The sequence below is a fragment of the Denticeps clupeoides genome, chromosome 7 (genome assembly GCF_900700375.1).
Source record: "Denticeps clupeoides chromosome 7, fDenClu1.1, whole genome shotgun sequence".
In the NCBI taxonomy this organism is placed as follows: domain Eukaryota; kingdom Metazoa; phylum Chordata; class Actinopteri; order Clupeiformes; family Denticipitidae; genus Denticeps; species Denticeps clupeoides.
In genome coordinates, this window is record NC_041713.1 from 2233465 (window position 1) to 2250661 (window position 17197).

The window sequence follows — 17197 nt, forward strand, 5'->3', positions numbered from 1 at the left end:
GTTTTTTTTTTTTTAATGAGCTAATAAAAACGTATATACAATATAGCACAGAGGATGCGATCTAGTACTTATAAATGTTTTATTGTAAGCAGATTCCACAGCTGAAGGTCTGCAGGAGGAGCTGAGCAGGCCTCGGGCGGCGCCCACCACACGCAGAGAACCCATAATCCTCTCTGGCACGGGTTCAAGAGGGGGGCACTGCTGCAGAAATCAGACACCCTGCTGAACCCCTCACTCACCCAACACCCACCCGCATCCACCCACTCGCACCCCTGATCTGTACGCTGTGCAGTTCTCTTGTATCTTTCTGCAACATGAGAAGACAAAATGTTGCTTTCTGAGCCTGAAACCAAACCACATGTCTCAAAGCACCCTCATAAAGCATTATAACAGTAAAAAACTGGGTGGTAGTGTCCTAGTGGGTAACACACTTGCCTATGAATCAGAAGACCCAGGTTCAAATCCCACTTACTGCCATCATGTCCCTGAACAAGACACTTAACCCTGAGTGTCTCCAGGGGGGGGACTGTCCCTGTAACTACTGATTATAATATATAGATAAGGGAATCTGGTAAATGCTGTAAATGTAAAAAAATGTATGCCCCCCACCACGCCCACCAGACTACCCTCCCCATCATGCAACTGATGCAGATCAATCAGTCCATAATTTATTTTGGTTCCTGGATGGTTTCTGAACGTCAATCGTGTCCAGGTTGGATTTATTTGCACATCACTACGGATGTCATGACAGATGCCAGCGAGGGTTCGTCCACTGTGCTGGGTTTGTTCTTCAGCCATATGAGGTTTTGGGGCGAATACTGTGAGTAGGTCGGGGTTTGTGTGTTTTTACTTAGGCTCGTCCACCATGTTTTTACTTAGGCTCGTCCACCATACACGTACGAGCACTGTTAAACCCGAGCTTGTTAGCATGTCACCCCCCGAGCCACCGCACCATGGAACAGTCCGCCGCACGGAGCGGAAAGTATCCGCAAGGTCCGTACACTTTGGCCGAAGCGATATTGTTTGTACTCCCTGTTTTAATTGCACGTGTTTAGTAAAACAAAACAAAAAAACGAAATATCTTATGCGCAGTTAGACCTTCTGTGTGGAAAATATGGGCGCGTCGGCGCAAAAGCGTCAGTGATTGGTTGAGAAGGGGACCAATGGACTAATGGTTTCGTCGTGGAAACGGGACGGATGTGCTTTAGTCCAATGGGACGTGACGACGCGGGACTGAATGCCGCTGACCATAGCATCTGATAGGCTTTCCCGAAGACCTGGGCGTCGGTTCTGTGTACGTTGTAGTTTTCCTGTCCGCGCTCGTCTGGCAACGCACGACTCGCAGAACTACAAATACCGCCTGCCCGACGCACCGAACTCTGACATGCGCAGTACAGATGGCGGGCTGGATATAAAAGCCCGGGCTGCTCCGCCTCCAGCAGTTGCTCTTTCGACTCGGCGGTGGCACTTAGTCCGGAGTCCGAACGTTGGGACTTCCGCGGTCGAAACGGTTAACGGCAGTTAGTGACGTGACCGAAGTGACGCCGCGGCCGCTATCTCGACTGGTCTCCGGTGAAGATGATGCTCGGTGGCCGCGGCTGACCCCGCTGCTCCTCAGCAGGATGTCGGAGGCGGGGGGCGCCGGGACGCTCCACCTGAAAACTTCTCTCAGCCCGCCGGGGGGGCGGGACGTAGCGCCGAGCCTCAGCGCCGCAGCCAATCAGAACGGCGCGGCCGGGGGTCCCCATGGAGACGACGAGCGGCCGAGCGGTGGGCGGGCCTCCCCCGAGGGGGCGTGTCCCGGACCGCGTCCCGGCAAGAAGAAGCACCGGCGGCGTCCCTCGAAGAACAAGCGGCGCTGGAAGCCCTACTTCAAACTCACCTGGGAGGAGAAGCGGGCGCTGGACGAGAGGGAGACGGCGCGGGCGTCCCGCCTCCGGGCGGAGATGTTCGCCAAGGGCCTCCCGGTGGCGCCGTACAACACCACCCAGTTCCTGATGGAGCAGCACGACCGCGGGGAGCCGGACCTGAACACCGAGAAGGACCCGGCCAGCGAGGACGACGTGCCGGAGGCGGCGGCGGCGGCGGAGGAGGAGGAGGAGGACTGCGACGGCAGCGGCTGGGGCAGCGACGGCATCGGCCGGGCCGGCGGCTCCTTCCTCCAGCGGGACTTCTCCGAGACCTACGAGCGCTTCCACGCCGAGAGCCTGCAGAGCCTGAGCAAGCCGGAGCTGGTGCAGCAGTACCTGGAGCTGGAGCGCAGCCTGTCGCGCCTGGAGGAGGAGAACAACCGCCTGCGCCGCCTGGAGGCGCTGCAGGAGGAGCTGCGGAGGCTGCGGGCCGAGAACGAGGAGCTCCTGCGGGAGAAGAGGGCCGGCGGGGAGGCCGAGTGATGACGTGCAGCTCCTTCTTTATTTCTTTCTACTGGACACCCAAGCGAGGTTTTCAACATATATATATATATATATTTTTTTTTTTTTTGCCCCAGCACAGAAATTAATGTGAGTGTATATAATATTTAATTCTTAAAAAAAAAAAAAACATTATATAAATTAAACGTTTTGAAGGCTTTTTTTTTTTTTTTTTCTCTGAAGAAGACCAGCTATAGTTAATCTATATTAATACCGTCGTCCACGGAGGCCATTAAACCCCTAAATCTCCTGCTGCTGCGTGGAACCTTTTGATTTTGAGAACATGGACCGGGCCAGCAGACCAGCGTTTCAGACACGTTCGACTTTATTTTACACCGTGTGTCAGTGGAGAACCGCGAGGCGCGGTGCTGACGGGGCCGGGCCCGTAACCAACGTCGTCAATTATTGAAGGGGGCACAAATAAATAAATCATCAGTTATGCGGTATATTGCAATAATTGGTCCAGACATTATCATCAGGTGTAAACAAATCAGTCCTGAACAGAAGAAGCAGATATTACGCATGAGCACAGATGCATTGTTGGTAAATAATGAGAAAATCATCGTCATCGGCGTACCAAATTCCACCGGAACAGTTTACACTGCGACACACACACACACACACACACACACGCTGGCAGGAGTGTGTGCGGCCTCGTATGTTTCGCCACCACCATCCAACATTTTGGTACCATAAACCCTAAATTGTGGCGGGATTAAAACGCTGGACCCCGCAAGGTCTTGAGGAAGAATATTTTGTACATTTTATTAAAAATCTTTTTTTTTTAACATTTTTCGTTAAAAAGTTAAATAAAAGAACGTGAAGGTTTCGTTAATATGCCCCCCCCCTTCCTCGGTGCCCCTGCGGCGCCCCCTGCTGGCGGCGCGGGTGTCTTCTGCAGAGGTCAGAGGTCAAGGTCCGATGGCGGGAGGAGCGGCACCGAGGAAGGCCAGGACTTCGGAAATCAGGCACTTAAGAGCTACTGTTGAGGTAACGCCGCGAAATCTGAGCCGTCGCTGCGGGGTCAGAGTTCGGTGGCTGGAAAGCATGGCATCGCAATCGTGTCACATTTGAAACTCCCAAAATATTGATACTCTTCCAAACTCCAGTCGATTCCAAAATCCACAGTTGTTTTGGATAACTCAACGGGAGAGGACACGCCCCTTCTCTCTGATTGGCCTCGGACACGCCCCTTCTCCACATGAACAGGAGGTAAACGCGTCTTTTTTTATGTATCAGAAAGAAAATAAATGATATGGATCGAGCGGGGACGAGACTGTGGCGCTGGATCTCTCGGTCTTCGCGTGTGTGGTGAGGCGGCACAGCGGAGGGACGCCGTCGAATTCTGCATAGAGCTCGCGCCGGTCGCGGGCGGGAAGGCCGCTTGCGGGGAACAGTCGGCAGCGGGCGTTCCTGAGGCGTTTACGACAGGAACTCCCCCCGAGAGTTAAACTTCTTATTATTTCCGTACAAAATATAGAGATATATTTAATATATACTGTATATAACACAAAAATAACAGATTAAGGGAACCATTTCAAGTAACATCTGGAAGAAAGCGGGCGGGGACCTGAGGGCACATGTGTAAACCATAAAGAAAAAAATGGAATATGATAACATTTGACGCATATTTACACGGTTAGCTTAGCGCAGCTTTATACAAATGTTACAAATCAAACATGTACACAAACTGTACACAATCAGGCAAACACACACATACTTTACACGTACACGGCGTAACAAATGAATTCACATGAGGGCAGTGTGTGTGTGTGTGTGTGTGTGTGTGTGGTGGGGGCGGGGTTACTGCTGAAGACGGCCGTGCTGCTGCATAACACTGAGGGAGAGCGCGAGGCGGGAAACGCTATGACCTCTGACCTGTGCTGAGCGGAGCATGGAAACACAGAGGCATAGCGTCTCCATAGCAACTCAAATAAGGCCTTCGGTTGGCTACTGCGTGGCCATTAGGGATGCCTGGGAAGGCAGGAGGCGGGACAGGAAGCACTGTAAGACTGGGGGGCGTGGCCATCTCCGCCGTTTCCCAGTACTGCACTATAAAAGCGACGCCCTTCAGCTGATTCCCGCTGAACTGTTTCCTCTGTTGCCATGGCTACAGGTATTGCTGGAGGGTGTTTGGGAGCCGTGCGGGAGTGGGTGTGGCCTGCGTCTCGGCAGAATCGCGGGTTCCGGGGGAGTACGGGGGCACCAGAGCGGGCTTGGGTGGAGGCGCCGGTCGGTTGTTGTTGTTGCCGGGGGTCTTCATGGAAGCCTCCGTGGGCGAGACCACCACGGTGTGCCTCCTCCAGGCCCGCCTCTTCCTGCGCGTCTCGGGCGACAGCGGTTTCCGCAGGCCTATGCTGCGCAGGTCGTCGGCCGAGCCCAAGAGCCGCGCCCGCACCTGCTCCATCAGCGACACACCCCCAGCCACGCCTCCTCCGCCTCGTCCCACAGATAGTGTGATGGTGGATGGAACCAGACTCTCTTGGCTGCTGCTGGATGAGGGCTTTGGCCTGGAGGCGGAGCTACCCTGGCTGACAGGATCTGAAGGTTTCCCTTCGCCTGCGGCGGGGGCGGGGCTCACCAGCAAGTCCATGGATCGTGCCTTGGACCCACCTTTCAGTTTCCGGCGGGCCAGCGTGTCACACTGGATTAGGCGGTGTGAGTTGAAAGAGGGGCGTGGGTGGAGTCGGTGGGAGGCGGTGGAGGAGGAGGAGTAAGACGACGTGGAGGGTGTGGTGGACCGTGCCCCCGCCCTGCTGGTCGACTCAGCGGGCGGGGTTGTGCTGATGCTGGGGCTGGTTGGTTTGTAGTGTGTGTACAGGAAGCTGCGAGGCGTGGTGGGCGTGGCTGTATTTGCGGGCGAGGCCTGTTTTTTCTCAGGCCGCTCCTGAGTGAGGGAGCGGGAAGCAAAGCCACTTTCATTGTCTGTCTCGCTCACCAACTCACTCTGCTCGTCATCCGCCTCCTCGCCACGCCCTTCTGAGGCCAGGCTCCGCCCCAGAGTGGAGAGGGTCGAATAACCAGACACGATGGAGCGTGCGTCCTCAGGGCCCCACCCACCACCGCGCTTCGCTTCCGGCCGCACTTCCTCCTCTTCACTCAGGTCTGTAGCCGGAACCGATTTGGCCTCAACGCTGCACGGCCTGCTGGGAGTTAAAAGCTCCACCGGCATCACTTTCTCGCCCTCCATGGCTTCCTCTTCATCTCCCTCCTCCTTCTCATCATCATCATCGTCCTCTTCCTCCTCAGCCTTGGGGGCAGTGTCGCTCGCTCCCGGCCCCTCGTCCCCTGAGAGGCCACTTTTGATCGGCTCATGTTCCGAGTCGTCGTCGGTGCTGCTGCCCATGAGGCGGGCCTTGTGGCGTTTCCTGCGCTTGCGCGTCACCGCCGACATGATGGACAGCGTCAGGATCTCTTTGGCTGTCATGTCCCGTTTCGACCCCCATGAACCCTGAGAATAGGAGAAAAAGGTCATTCAGCATCACTGGGCTTTTTAAGCAGTTAAGCTCCGCCCATATTCGTACACACTCACATTCCCCGAATAACGTCGGGCGACTGTACAAGTGCACCCCAGTTCAGATGAGGGGCGTTGAAATGAATCTCGCAACCATTTACATTTACGGCATTTACCAGACGCCCTTATCCAGAGCGACTTACAACCAGTAGTTACAGGGACAGTCCCCCCACTGGAGACACTCGGGGTTAAGTGTCCTGCTCAGGGACACGATGGTAGTAAGTGGGGTTTGAACCCGGGTCTTCTGGTTCACAGGCGAGTGTGTTACCCGCTCTGCATACTTTCTGCTCCGTGTTCAGCAGTAACCCCGCCCCCACAACACACACACACACACACATCTTACCTTGGACTTGGCCGAGTCACTGTTGGTTGAGTCTGTGTGAGAGAGGAACAGCGAGTTATGGGCTGACTGGATGGAGGCGACCAGCGACGGGAGGCACAGACGACCCAGTCGGGAAAAAAAGACGGATTACGGGAAAGCCGTGCCTCCCGTCCCACACATGAACGCGGAGAAGAGGCGCTGCCCGCACAGGAACGTGTCGGTCTGTGATGAGCAGCGTCTCGACGGGGGCACAAATCAGACAAGACACTATTGACAGACCACACACACACACACACACTCATGTGCAAAATATGCATGTACAGGTAAGTGTGTGTGTGTGTGTGTATACATCAGTGCTTCTGCTGTGCAGGGACATTTATTAATATAACAATGTGTGTATGCACACACAAACGCAAGACACTGGTGTAGTGAGAGGACAGTGAATGAAACCAAGACAGAAACCCCCAACAGTGGCACAACACACCAACAAAACACACACACATACACACACACACACACACACACACATCCTACCGCAGCGGCTGCTCCACCGGCTCAGCTAAGAGGAATGCAGAAATGCACAGAGAGACGGAGTGACGGATGAGTACAGGAGAGAAGAGCAGCATTTGCATGACACTGAAACATGCTACGATTGGTCCCGCCCCGTGGGACGTCCGTTAGTCAGCTACGCCATGCAGTCGTAGGGCCGTGCGGTGTCGTTGGGAGGGGCGGAGCTCTCACCTGAGGCTTCGCCCAGCTGGGCCGTCCTGCCGATGTTGGACAGGAGGTGGTCGATGTTCGGGGCGGGCTGGACGTCCTCTGTGTCCACCGGAGTCTGAGGGGAGAGGTCAAAGGTCATGTCCATCAGCATGCACACATGCGTGTGTTAGACGGTGGCGTCTCCTACCTTCTCGTCTTTATCCAGTTCCTCACTGAAGAACCAGATGTACTGTCAGGAAAAGAGCAGAAGGTCTGAATCCATTTACTCATGATGTGCAATGGTGTGTAACAGTGTGTGTTATTTTGCACACTGTGTGTGTTAGGCGTGTTGAAATCAATCTTATAATCGATGCATCGCGATGCACTGCAGATTATATCATAATGAATCGTTGCATGCAGCGTTTATTTGACGGCAACCGAACGGTCAGCCGACCGAACGCTGGTGCTGAACGCCCGTGTGGGTGCTTTGAAAAGCGGTGAAGGAAGCGGCCCCGTAATCAGAAGGTTGCCGGATCGAATCCCGATCCGCCAAGGTGCCACTGAGCAAAGCACCGTCCCCACACACTGCTCCCCGGGCGCCTGTCATGGCCGCCCACTGCTCACCAAGGGTGATGGGTTAAATGCAGCGGACAAATTTCACTGTGTGCACCGTGTGCTGTGCTGCTGTGTATCTCAAGTGACAATCACTTCACTTTATCACTTTATCTTTATTTGAACATATCACGTGAAGTCATGTAGAAAAATAACCACGAGTGAAGGCTCGCGTTTCTGCCGTACAGCGGTGTGTTTTTTGCAGACTGTCTGTGACTCACGTGCTGAATGAGCGTCTCCACTATCTTGTACCGGTCAGGCATGTGTGTCACCATCTCCGTCATGTTGTCCTCAGAGGTTCGTACCAACGTGGGGCCAAAGACCAGGGCCAGATTGCGAGGCTCCATCTACACACACACACACACACACACACAAAACTCGAGTAAACGAGTGAACAGACGCGCAGAAGCTTGCGCAGCAGTTGCGCACCTTGTTCTTCTCTGAGTGGTCCGCCACGGTCTTCAAGTGACAAACGAGGAACTTCAGTGTGTGGAAGTAGTGATCGGGCAGGTCGTGGATCTGAGATGTGGGGCAAAAAAAAACAAAAAAACACAACAATGAAGCAAGGGTACGAGGTGAAGCAGGCTACACACACACACGCGCACACACACACAGTACGTACCAACTTTTTCATGGTCTTCAGTCTGCTGCTGGCACTCTCCATCCGATTTGCCTCGATGAAGTCACCGTATTTGTCTGGGGGAATACGTGATAATCGTTTTTTTTTTTTTTTTTTTTTTTTTAAATGGCCATTACTGGATACACCGTCTGCACCATGCGACGCACCGTCTGTGAACAGCGGCTCTGGGAGCTTCCGGAAAAAGGACTTGAGCAGACTGCTGATCACGTTCATGTCCTGCCACTTCTGTAGAGAGACAAGAGTGTGTTAATATGTCCCGATATACACATTTTCAATAACGATATGAGAATCTAGTACGGTTTAATAGTTTATGTATAACAGCCACTTGGAAAGGATCTTGGTTTTATGTCATGGAATTTTAACTTGCTTGAAATTAAATCCAGAGTGCAGTAGGGTTTGTTTATTTAAGTATTTAAATTATGTAAAAACACATTAATTGGTTTAATAGTTTATATATAACAGACACTTGTAAAAGGATCTCTGGTTTATGTCAGTTTTTTGCAGAAATCTGACTATACCCTACGGAATTTTACAGATAAATCCAGAGTGCAGTAGGGTAATCCCTGGTGCACATTTATTTAAGTACTTAAATTCCATAAATGCACATTAATTTGCGATTCATTGTGATTCGCTCTTAAAATCCCAAACTGCTGTGAGCCATGTGTGTGTTTAAATGTTCTCATCTGGTGGTGCCTGAGTTCCACCTCCTCTGCGGTGTTGATGTCCGTCCCCTTGTTCAGCTGCTCCTGCAGGCTCGACACCACCGCGTTGTTCCCGGGAACTCTGTAGATCCCCGTGTATTCCAGCCCCATGTCTTCCACCAGGCCGCAGCAGATCTCCACGATCAGCGGGATGAACTGTGGGAGAAAGCAGTTGCATTGCTGTGTGTTCAGGTGACCAGGTCCGTATGACACGGGACGGGACTCTTCACCTTGTTGTTGATGGCTGGCTGACAGTCCTCCAGGCGAACGCCAAACGCTTTAGGCCCCGCCTTCTTGGCCTTTTTTATTATGTTGATTCCCCAGGGAGATTTTGGTGGGCTGCTCTCATCTAGAGGAAGAAAATCGAGGAAGATTAAATCTGCATGGAGCGATGGCGGGCCCTCGCACCGGTATTTTTAATCTGCTACTACTACTCTCCACAGCAACACCGTCAAAGGTATGTGGATTGTAGAAATCTGAGGCTTCATGATGAGTGATTTAGGTGCGAAACAAATGTAATTTTAATAAGCTCTGCATAAAAGTGTGGGACGTGAGAAAACACATTTAATGGGTTTAAAAAATATATATTTCTGGTTAAACACACCTTTTCCCTCAGATTTGGGTGAACGGGGAGCTCCGCCCTCTGTCTTGGGCAGAAGGAAGGCCGGTTTCATTCGGGGAACTTTTGGAGACGAGTCCGGCTTGGTCCCTGTTGGGCTGCAGGGGGCGATAGAGGGGTGTCAACGCTCAGCCAAAAAGCATGCCCAGCATGCAGCCCAGCCACAGTCCACAGGGCGTGTCCTGTCTCAGAAATGGCCCGTCACCAGCTCACCTCTGTTTCCTGTAGTCGTTTAGCTTCTTGCTGATCAGTGCCTGTCTGGAGAAGCCCAGTTCCTTCCGGAGAGAGAGACAGAAATGCATGAAGCTCAAACTCTGTTCCAGGTGGAGGGATTAAAAATGTGACCAACCATAGTCCAGTAGATCAATTCATTTACATTTACAGTATTTACCAGACGCCCCCTTATCCAGAGCGACTTAATAGTCAATAGTTACAGGGACAGTCCCTCCCTGGAGACACTCAGGGTTAAGTGTCCTGCTCAGGGACACGTTGGAAGTAAGTGGGATTTGAACCTGGGTCTTCTGGTTCATAGGCTACTACCACCCCTATTCAACACCATTATTATGAGTTCTGAGTTCACGTGGATTAATTTACCGGGGTTTACAGATTACTCATGGTGGTTGTCATGGTAACCGAGTTTCGGTTTTCGTAGTTTGTACTACTTAATGACAAAGCGACCGGCCTCTCACCTCGCTATCGGTCTTGCTGACGTCCCCGATGGCCTTGATCCAGGCCAGCATGTCATCTCGGTCCTCCGCCTGCAGCAGATACTCGCAGAAGTCCTGGGTGGTCAGGCGCAGGGCGTTCTTGCGCTTCGTTTCGCTGTACGCGATGTCCACCAGGCAGCCGCGGATGCCGATTGGCTGCTCATCCTCCGCACTGCCACCGAGCGCCGCCCCCCGGAGCACCGCCTCCCGCTTGTCCTTGTAGAGGCAGAGCGATTGGGAACGCAGCACGGAGTAGACCCGCCTCCACGGACGCATTGCACTGCCCACTTTCTGCAGAGCGGTCCAGAGAGCGAGGGAGAGAAAGAGAGCGTGACCTCTGACCCAATCAGAACGTCTCAGGACGGCAGTACGGCGCCGGTGACCCCACCTTGCCCTTCTCCGTGTGGATCTGTTTGTAGTGAAGCCACCCCTCCCGCCGCACGTCGCTGTAGTTGATGCTGCCGAGTTCAGAGGTCGAGTGGCGTTTGGATCGAGCCTCTTCGGCTGAAGCCAGACTGTCCAGAGACTGGACGGAGCAGCAGATCGGACATTTTACATTTACAGCATTTACCAGACGCCCTTATCCAGAGCGACTTACAGTCAGTAGTTACAGGGACAGTCCCCCCCCTGGAGACACTCAAGGTTAATTGTCTTGCTCAGGGACACGATGGTTAGTGGGGTTTGAACCTGGGTCTTCTGGTGTTAATCACTAGGCTACTATCACCCACTCACTCACACGTACACAAAATACGAATGTGTCACATCCCATCAAGACACCTTGTCTCCCGCTGCGTATTCTTCCTCACTGTTGTGTGTGGATGTACACTGTGTAGGTGTACATACTGAAGCTCGTATTCTACGTATCTGATTCTACGTATCACTACGTTTTTTTTGGGCACCCACTCACTCGGACGTGTGCTCGTCGGCTCTTACCCCGTCAGTGAAGAAGCTCTTGAACCTCTTGTTGAACTTCCTGCATGAACGGAACAGGAGCGATTTTAACATCCGCTCCGATCAGCGCTGAGGAAATGTCATGATTCAGGCACATCTAAACGGTTCTCGGAAGGTTCTGCGGGTACGTAGTCGGAACGTTAAATGACTCACGGGATAATGCGGCCCTCGTCCCGGAACGTGTTCAGCCCTTCGTCACATGACTTGGAACGCTCGGTGGTGATGGCCAGCATGTAGGAGCCGCGGCGGTTGGATTTGACGCTGCCTGGGCAGGGAGAGAAGGGGTAGAATGGATTAGAGGCGGAACAGGGGCGGAGATGGTGGGCGGGGCTGTGGAGGGAGGTGTTAGTGAGAGAAGGGAGGAGGCGGAGGAGCGGGGCGAGAGTTGGAATGCTGTCGTCCGAGAAAGTCAAAGGTCATGTCAAGGTGAAAGTCAGGGTGTTCCTGATTAATGTGGGTGGAGTCTGTGAGAACTGTGACACACCGCCACGCACACATGCACATGCACATGTCGGATCGGAGCATGCAGACATTGCCCATGTGACATGGGAGGAGTCTGTGACATGGCTGTGGGGACACGGTCAGTCAGTCACTCACTGCAGTCGTGGGAGAAGAGTCGGCTGAAGGAGAAGGTGAAGGTGGGGGAGGCGGGCACGGGCGGGGCAGAGCTCACACCCCCACTGGACACCACAGAGGAGGCGGGGACGGGGCGCGCCCGGAGGTCCACACCCGGACTCGTCGGCTCATCTGCGAGAGGGGCGGAGCGTTAGGACCAGGGAGAGAAGAAGAGAGAAATCAGAAGAGGAGAGACAGTAAAGCAGGAGAGCAAAAAGCGAGAGTGCAACACACACACACACACACAAATTATTTAATATGCTTATTTACATACACACACAATAATGCTTTGACATGTTCCCATAACACATTTACTTAGCTACACAAACACGTTATATATGCTCAGATACGCAGATTATTATTTTTACACAAACACTAATACAGTATACAGAAATGCTTTTATATGCTCATGATCACACATTTACACATTCTTTGGCCCATAAAACACACTCACCTTTGCACAGAGAAAAACGGCTGATAAATAATGTCTCAGTTCTGAGTGTGTGTTCTGCTTTATACGGTGCGTGTGTGTGCGCGCGTGTATGCGTGTGTGTGTGTGCGCGCTACAGATCCCAGTTCTCTTTCTCAGATGTTTCTCTGTGCTGAAAACATTTACCAAAAAACATCAAAAATAGTGCTGCACGATTAATCTAATCGCAATCGTAATCACAATGTCAGTCTGTGCGATTACATGAACGCAAAAAGCTGCGATTTAAATGATTAGTACATTGATTGGATCGGCAACATATCCGATCCATTCTCTCATTCTCTCAAAGTTTGCGAGCTGACTGAAGTCTCACTTCAGTCGGATGTGACGTATTTGGTCACATGACTTTCGATTCGGAGACATATGGTTAGACGCCGCATGACGCGATACGATAGGCTGTACTCTGGCGTGAAGCATACACATGTCTATGGAGAGAAGTGCACTCTTGTGTTGCTTGGGGCTGTACAAACCGCTGTACGCTCCAAACCAGATCCCGGGGGTTACATTTCATAGGTAAGGCTGAACAATTGTTTTGAATATATTTGGCCATTAGAAAATCCCGTTTTATAAGTCTTAACCTTAGCTAAGCTAAGCTGTGTTCAAGTCAGCCTCCAAACAACGTTTTGGCTAAATGTAGGCATTAACTATTTAGACTGTTCTTAGCTGTTTAGTTAACTTTTCTCAAACTTTGAAGGTTTCCTAAAGAAGTTCACCTCAGTTTACAAATCTTAACCTTAGCTAAGCTAGCAAAGCTATGCATCCCTGAGTTCAAGTCAGTTTTGGTTAAACGTAAGAACTATAATACGGGATTTTATAATGGCCAAATATAATCAAAACAGTTGTTTAGGCTTACCAGGGTTTGTCGTTCGACAGTAATGTAAAAGAGTTTTTTTGTGATTTATTTAATTTTGTAGAATATTGTATTTTGAAAGCACTGGGCATTTCAAGTTGTTATAAGTAGTTTGTATGTTTCACTTTGAAATTAAACATTTCACTACATTTACATTTACATTTACAGCATTTATCAGACGCCCTTATCCAGAGCGACTTACAATCAGTATTTACAGGGACAGTCTCCCTGGAGCAACTTGAGGTTAAGTGTCTTGCTCAGGGACACAATGGTAGTAAGTGGGATTTGAACCCGGGTCTTCTTCTTCACTATTAGTATGCGACTTTTCATTGATATACAAGCAAGTGCCCTTTATCATATCGCAATCGCATATCGCAATATTGATCTCAATAATCGCAATATGTCTTTTTCCCCAAATCATGGAGCCCTAATCAAAAAACTGCAAAACCTCCGACTAAACAGAGACAATGTCTGCCAGCACCAGCAGGAGGCGACACACACAACATAAAAAGAGTCCTCTATCCATCCCTCCATCTGTCCATCCACCCATCTCTCCATCATTCCCTTCATCCATCCTTCCTTTCAGTCTGACAGTTCTCCACTTAGAACCTTGTTTAGTTTCTTCTCCTACTTGTTCATGTTTATCCAGTTCTATCTCTCCCTCTCTCCCTCTCTCCCTCCCTCCCTCACCGAGACGACCGCTCTGCTCCACGAGCGGAAAAAACGCTCCCATTCTGGGATCCACAATCTGGAATCTGCCTGTTTTCCAGCCACCAGCAGAAATAGCAGCTCTGTGGGTTTAACAAAGGTCCTCATTAACAGTGCCCAGAGGGGTGCGTATACACACACACACACACACACACACACACACGCTGATGAGTCTCTGCTGGTCGGACCTCAGAAGTGCCTACAGATACACACTCTACACACGCTGCTACACACTCTACACACGCTGCTACTCGCCAACCCGTTTTTAACGAACGTTCCCCGCTACACGTAGCTGAGTAACCTCGGCTGTCCACAAGCTGGAGGTCGTGACCCCCGAGTGGGCCGCGCGGCCATTACAGGGCGCAGAGAGCAAAGCATGAAAAGATGGCCATGTCAAGATGGCCATGTCAGAGATGTAGTCAGATTCACGTCAATTTTTTTTCGTTTTTTTTCAAAACATTTCCGATTTTTATCAACATGAGATAAGAATGGCCGGTGACATCATCGGATCGGTGAATATGGCCAACCCCCTTACAGAGAACAATGGTAGTATTGACCAGACTGTAAATGTGTGTGTGTGTGTGTGTGTGTGTGTGTGGGTTCAATGATTCAATCTAAAGCCCTTTGCATACAACACACACACCATTTTGTTTGTGCCCATCCATGGAGCCATACACACACTGTACACACACTCTGCAGGACAGGACAAGGCCCCACCCCTCCAAACACACACGTACACACACACACACACACACAGATCCTATCACCACGGAGACGAGGACGAGACACGGGAGGCCTGCCCCGACACGACCGAGCTCCACACCGAGAGCTTCACTCCACTGGATATCACACAGGTGTGTCCCTCTCTACACACACACACACACACACACACATAAGCAGAAACAGTCACCTGCCATTCAGATGTGAAGCGATTCGCTCAGCTGTTCAACTGAACAGAATCAAGCGAGCAGCTCCCCGCAGCCGCCCGTCTGATTTATTTATGCAAAGCAGTTCAGCAACACACACACACACACACACACACCTCTTCTGCACGCATACACACATACCTGTAACCCACACACACACCTGCACCTCGCACAGACACACCTGTAACACGTTTTATCATCCGGGTTGTTCCCTTTACTGGAATTCTGGCATTAGATCACAGCCGGGTCGAGCAGTAAAGGAAACGCTGTTTGACTCCCCATGGTGCGATTACTAAAAAATACACACACACACACACACACACACACACACACACACAGCTGATTAAGCTTTTCAGGCATTTTGTGTGTGTTTCTGCCTCACCAGGCACGCCGTGGCACGAGTGCAGGTGCCAACACAAACACACCGACACACACGTACACTGGCCAGATGTAACTCTCTGTAGGACAGGACAGGAGGCTACTCTGCTGGCTGCACACACACACACACAGACATGAATCGAACACACACACAGACATGAATCGAATACAGACACATACAGACATGAATCGAACACACACAAACAAATACAGCCATGAATTGAACACACACACACACAGAGGAGAAAAGACGAGCAAATTTTGAGCTGAAACCAAGTATAAAGCTGTGGGACTGACAGACGCCGACGATGCTGAATAATAAACCCAGAATTGTGAACGCCGGCGGTTCTCGTGTGTGCACAACAAATGAAGAATAAAAAAAAGCTGAAAGTGTAAAAGGGGGAGTGGAAAGTGTGCAAGAGTGATGAAGATGATGATGAGGAAGGTCTCACCGATGAAGGGGATGGAGGCCAGAGAGTCGTCCTCCACAGACAGAGGGGGCAGCCTGCCATTGGCTCGGCGAGGAGGGGCGGAGCCGGCGTCTCCGGAGGAGGCGGGGTCGGCAGGCGTGGCCTCGGTGGCGTCCGCGAGGAACAGCTCCGGCTCGCTGCCGTCGAGGGGCAGGATGTAATGCGGGTGTCGAAGTGCGTGAGCAGATTTGCGCCCGGTGGGCGGCTTTTGCCTCAGAACCACTTCCTGTTTCTGGACAGGCCCCTGGGCGTCCACCTCCCCCGACGGCCTCTCGTGATTGGTGGGCCGGTAGCCTAGATCCTGCCCCTTGGCCGGCCCAGACGAGGGGCTGCTGGTGGCGGCGGAGGTGGCGGTTGTGGGTGGGAGACCCTCAGGGGGGCTGGTTTTCGCCGCGGGCGCCCAGCTGAGGTGTGGTCCCGTGTAGGAGGGGTCTCGGAAGGAATGCGCCTGCTGCATCAAGCGGCCGGTTTTACGGTTGAAGGAGGGGCTGTAGCTACGGTAACCCACCGGCTGCTCGTCCAAGCTTTGCCCTGATGGGAGGCCCCTCGTCTGGGGCACCGCCTGCTGTGGCTGGGCGTGGTGCGGAGACGTGTGTGATGGGTGGAGCTTGGACATCTGCTGATGGTGCTGGGGCGAATGTTGGGAAATTGCATGTCGCCCCGGCTGGGCGGGGACGAAGTGGCTTACCTGCCTCTGGTAGGAGGCCTCAGTCCTGGTGGTGGGCGGGGCTTGCCGCTGGTAATCCAGCATCTCCAGCGAGCGGCCGGAGCGCTCGATCCGACCGGCCAGCAGGTTCTCGGAGCGGGCGCGGCCGTACGCGGACCGCTGGTGCCCGCCCTCCCAGTCGCTGTAGCTCCAGTGGGGGTCGCCGCGGGGTCCGGGGCCCGACTGCTGCTGCAGCAGGAGCAGGGTGTCCTGGGAGGCACTGTGGGGCCAGCCCCCTTGCCGCTGCTGGGTGTGGCGGCGGGCGTCGGCCAGCTCTCCCAGGCGGTCCTGGGAGAAGCTGCGGTGTCGCGGGCGCATGCTGCGGTGGCGCTGCCGCTCGCGTTCGGGCACCTGGCTGTAATACCAGTCGCTCAGGGCCTGCTGGCACCGCTCGCTCCGGCTCGGGGGAGGAGCCATGGTCGCGGGGTCCCGGCGCGGCCCGAGGTGGTGGGAGTGCACGCTTGGCGGCGGCGTGGACGAGGAGGAGGTGGAGAAAGAGCGCCCCCTGGGGACAGCGCTGGCTGTCACGCCATACTGGATCTCCTCGGTGCGGTGGGCGGGGCTGCCGGCGCTACTGCTGCTGCCTGCGGCGACAGTGCGGCTGTGGAGGGGCGGGGACGCTGTGACAGAGGGGAGGCGGCTCCAGCTGTCCAGCTGGTTTTGACCCATGTGGGGCGGAGTGGCGGGCGCGGGGTAACAGAGGGGCGGAGGGGGTGGGAGGAGCTGCGCTCCTCCGGAAAACGGCTCGTTACCCCTCAGGTAGGCATCATGGGAGTACGCCTGCAGAAAGAGAGATCATCAGAGGGACATGAGAGCAGAGTTAGATCTGGAACCATGACATATCCAGTTTTAATTAACGGGGTACCATGCTGGCCGTAAAG

At 52.9% G+C, this 17197-nt stretch overlaps 2 protein-coding genes across 7 annotated transcripts in view; one reads left to right on the forward strand and one right to left on the reverse strand.

The window, feature by feature from the left end:
- Nucleotides 1-1369: 1369 nt before the first annotated feature.
- LOC114793570 (protein HEXIM-like) lies at nt 1370-2857 on the forward strand. The gene has a single exon (XM_028985517.1). The coding sequence runs from the start codon at nt 1623-1625 to the stop codon at nt 2391-2393; it is 771 nt and encodes a 256-aa protein (XP_028841350.1). The 5' UTR covers nt 1370-1622; the 3' UTR covers nt 2394-2857.
- The window catches only part of arhgap23a (Rho GTPase activating protein 23a), a 41276-nt gene continuing 26797 nt past the window's right edge, over nt 2719-17197 (reverse strand). For 4 of the 6 annotated variants that reach the window (XM_028985515.1, XM_028985514.1, XM_028985511.1 and 1 more), the window contains exons 7-24: nt 15593-17096; nt 11774-11923; nt 11330-11441; nt 11159-11198; nt 10614-10751; nt 10208-10516; nt 9732-9793; nt 9504-9616; nt 9130-9248; nt 8903-9055; nt 8345-8423; nt 8181-8254; nt 7988-8077; nt 7780-7905; nt 7155-7196; nt 6989-7082; nt 6269-6300; nt 2719-5862 (exon numbers count right to left, since the gene is read on the reverse strand). In XM_028985515.1, coding sequence (XP_028841348.1) covers nt 4522-5862; nt 6269-6300; nt 6989-7082; nt 7155-7196; nt 7780-7905; nt 7988-8077; nt 8181-8254; nt 8345-8423; nt 8903-9055; nt 9130-9248; nt 9504-9616; nt 9732-9793; nt 10208-10516; nt 10614-10751; nt 11159-11198; nt 11330-11441; nt 11774-11923; nt 15593-17096 — 4578 coding nt within the window. In that variant the 3' untranslated portion in view covers nt 2719-4521. The remainder of the gene's footprint in view (nt 5863-6268; nt 6301-6988; nt 7083-7154; nt 7197-7779; nt 7906-7987; nt 8078-8180; nt 8255-8344; nt 8424-8902; nt 9056-9129; nt 9249-9503; nt 9617-9731; nt 9794-10207; nt 10517-10613; nt 10752-11158; nt 11199-11329; nt 11442-11773; nt 11924-15592; nt 17097-17197) is intronic. The other 2 variants (XM_028985516.1, XM_028985512.1) reach the window with 2 other exon arrangements.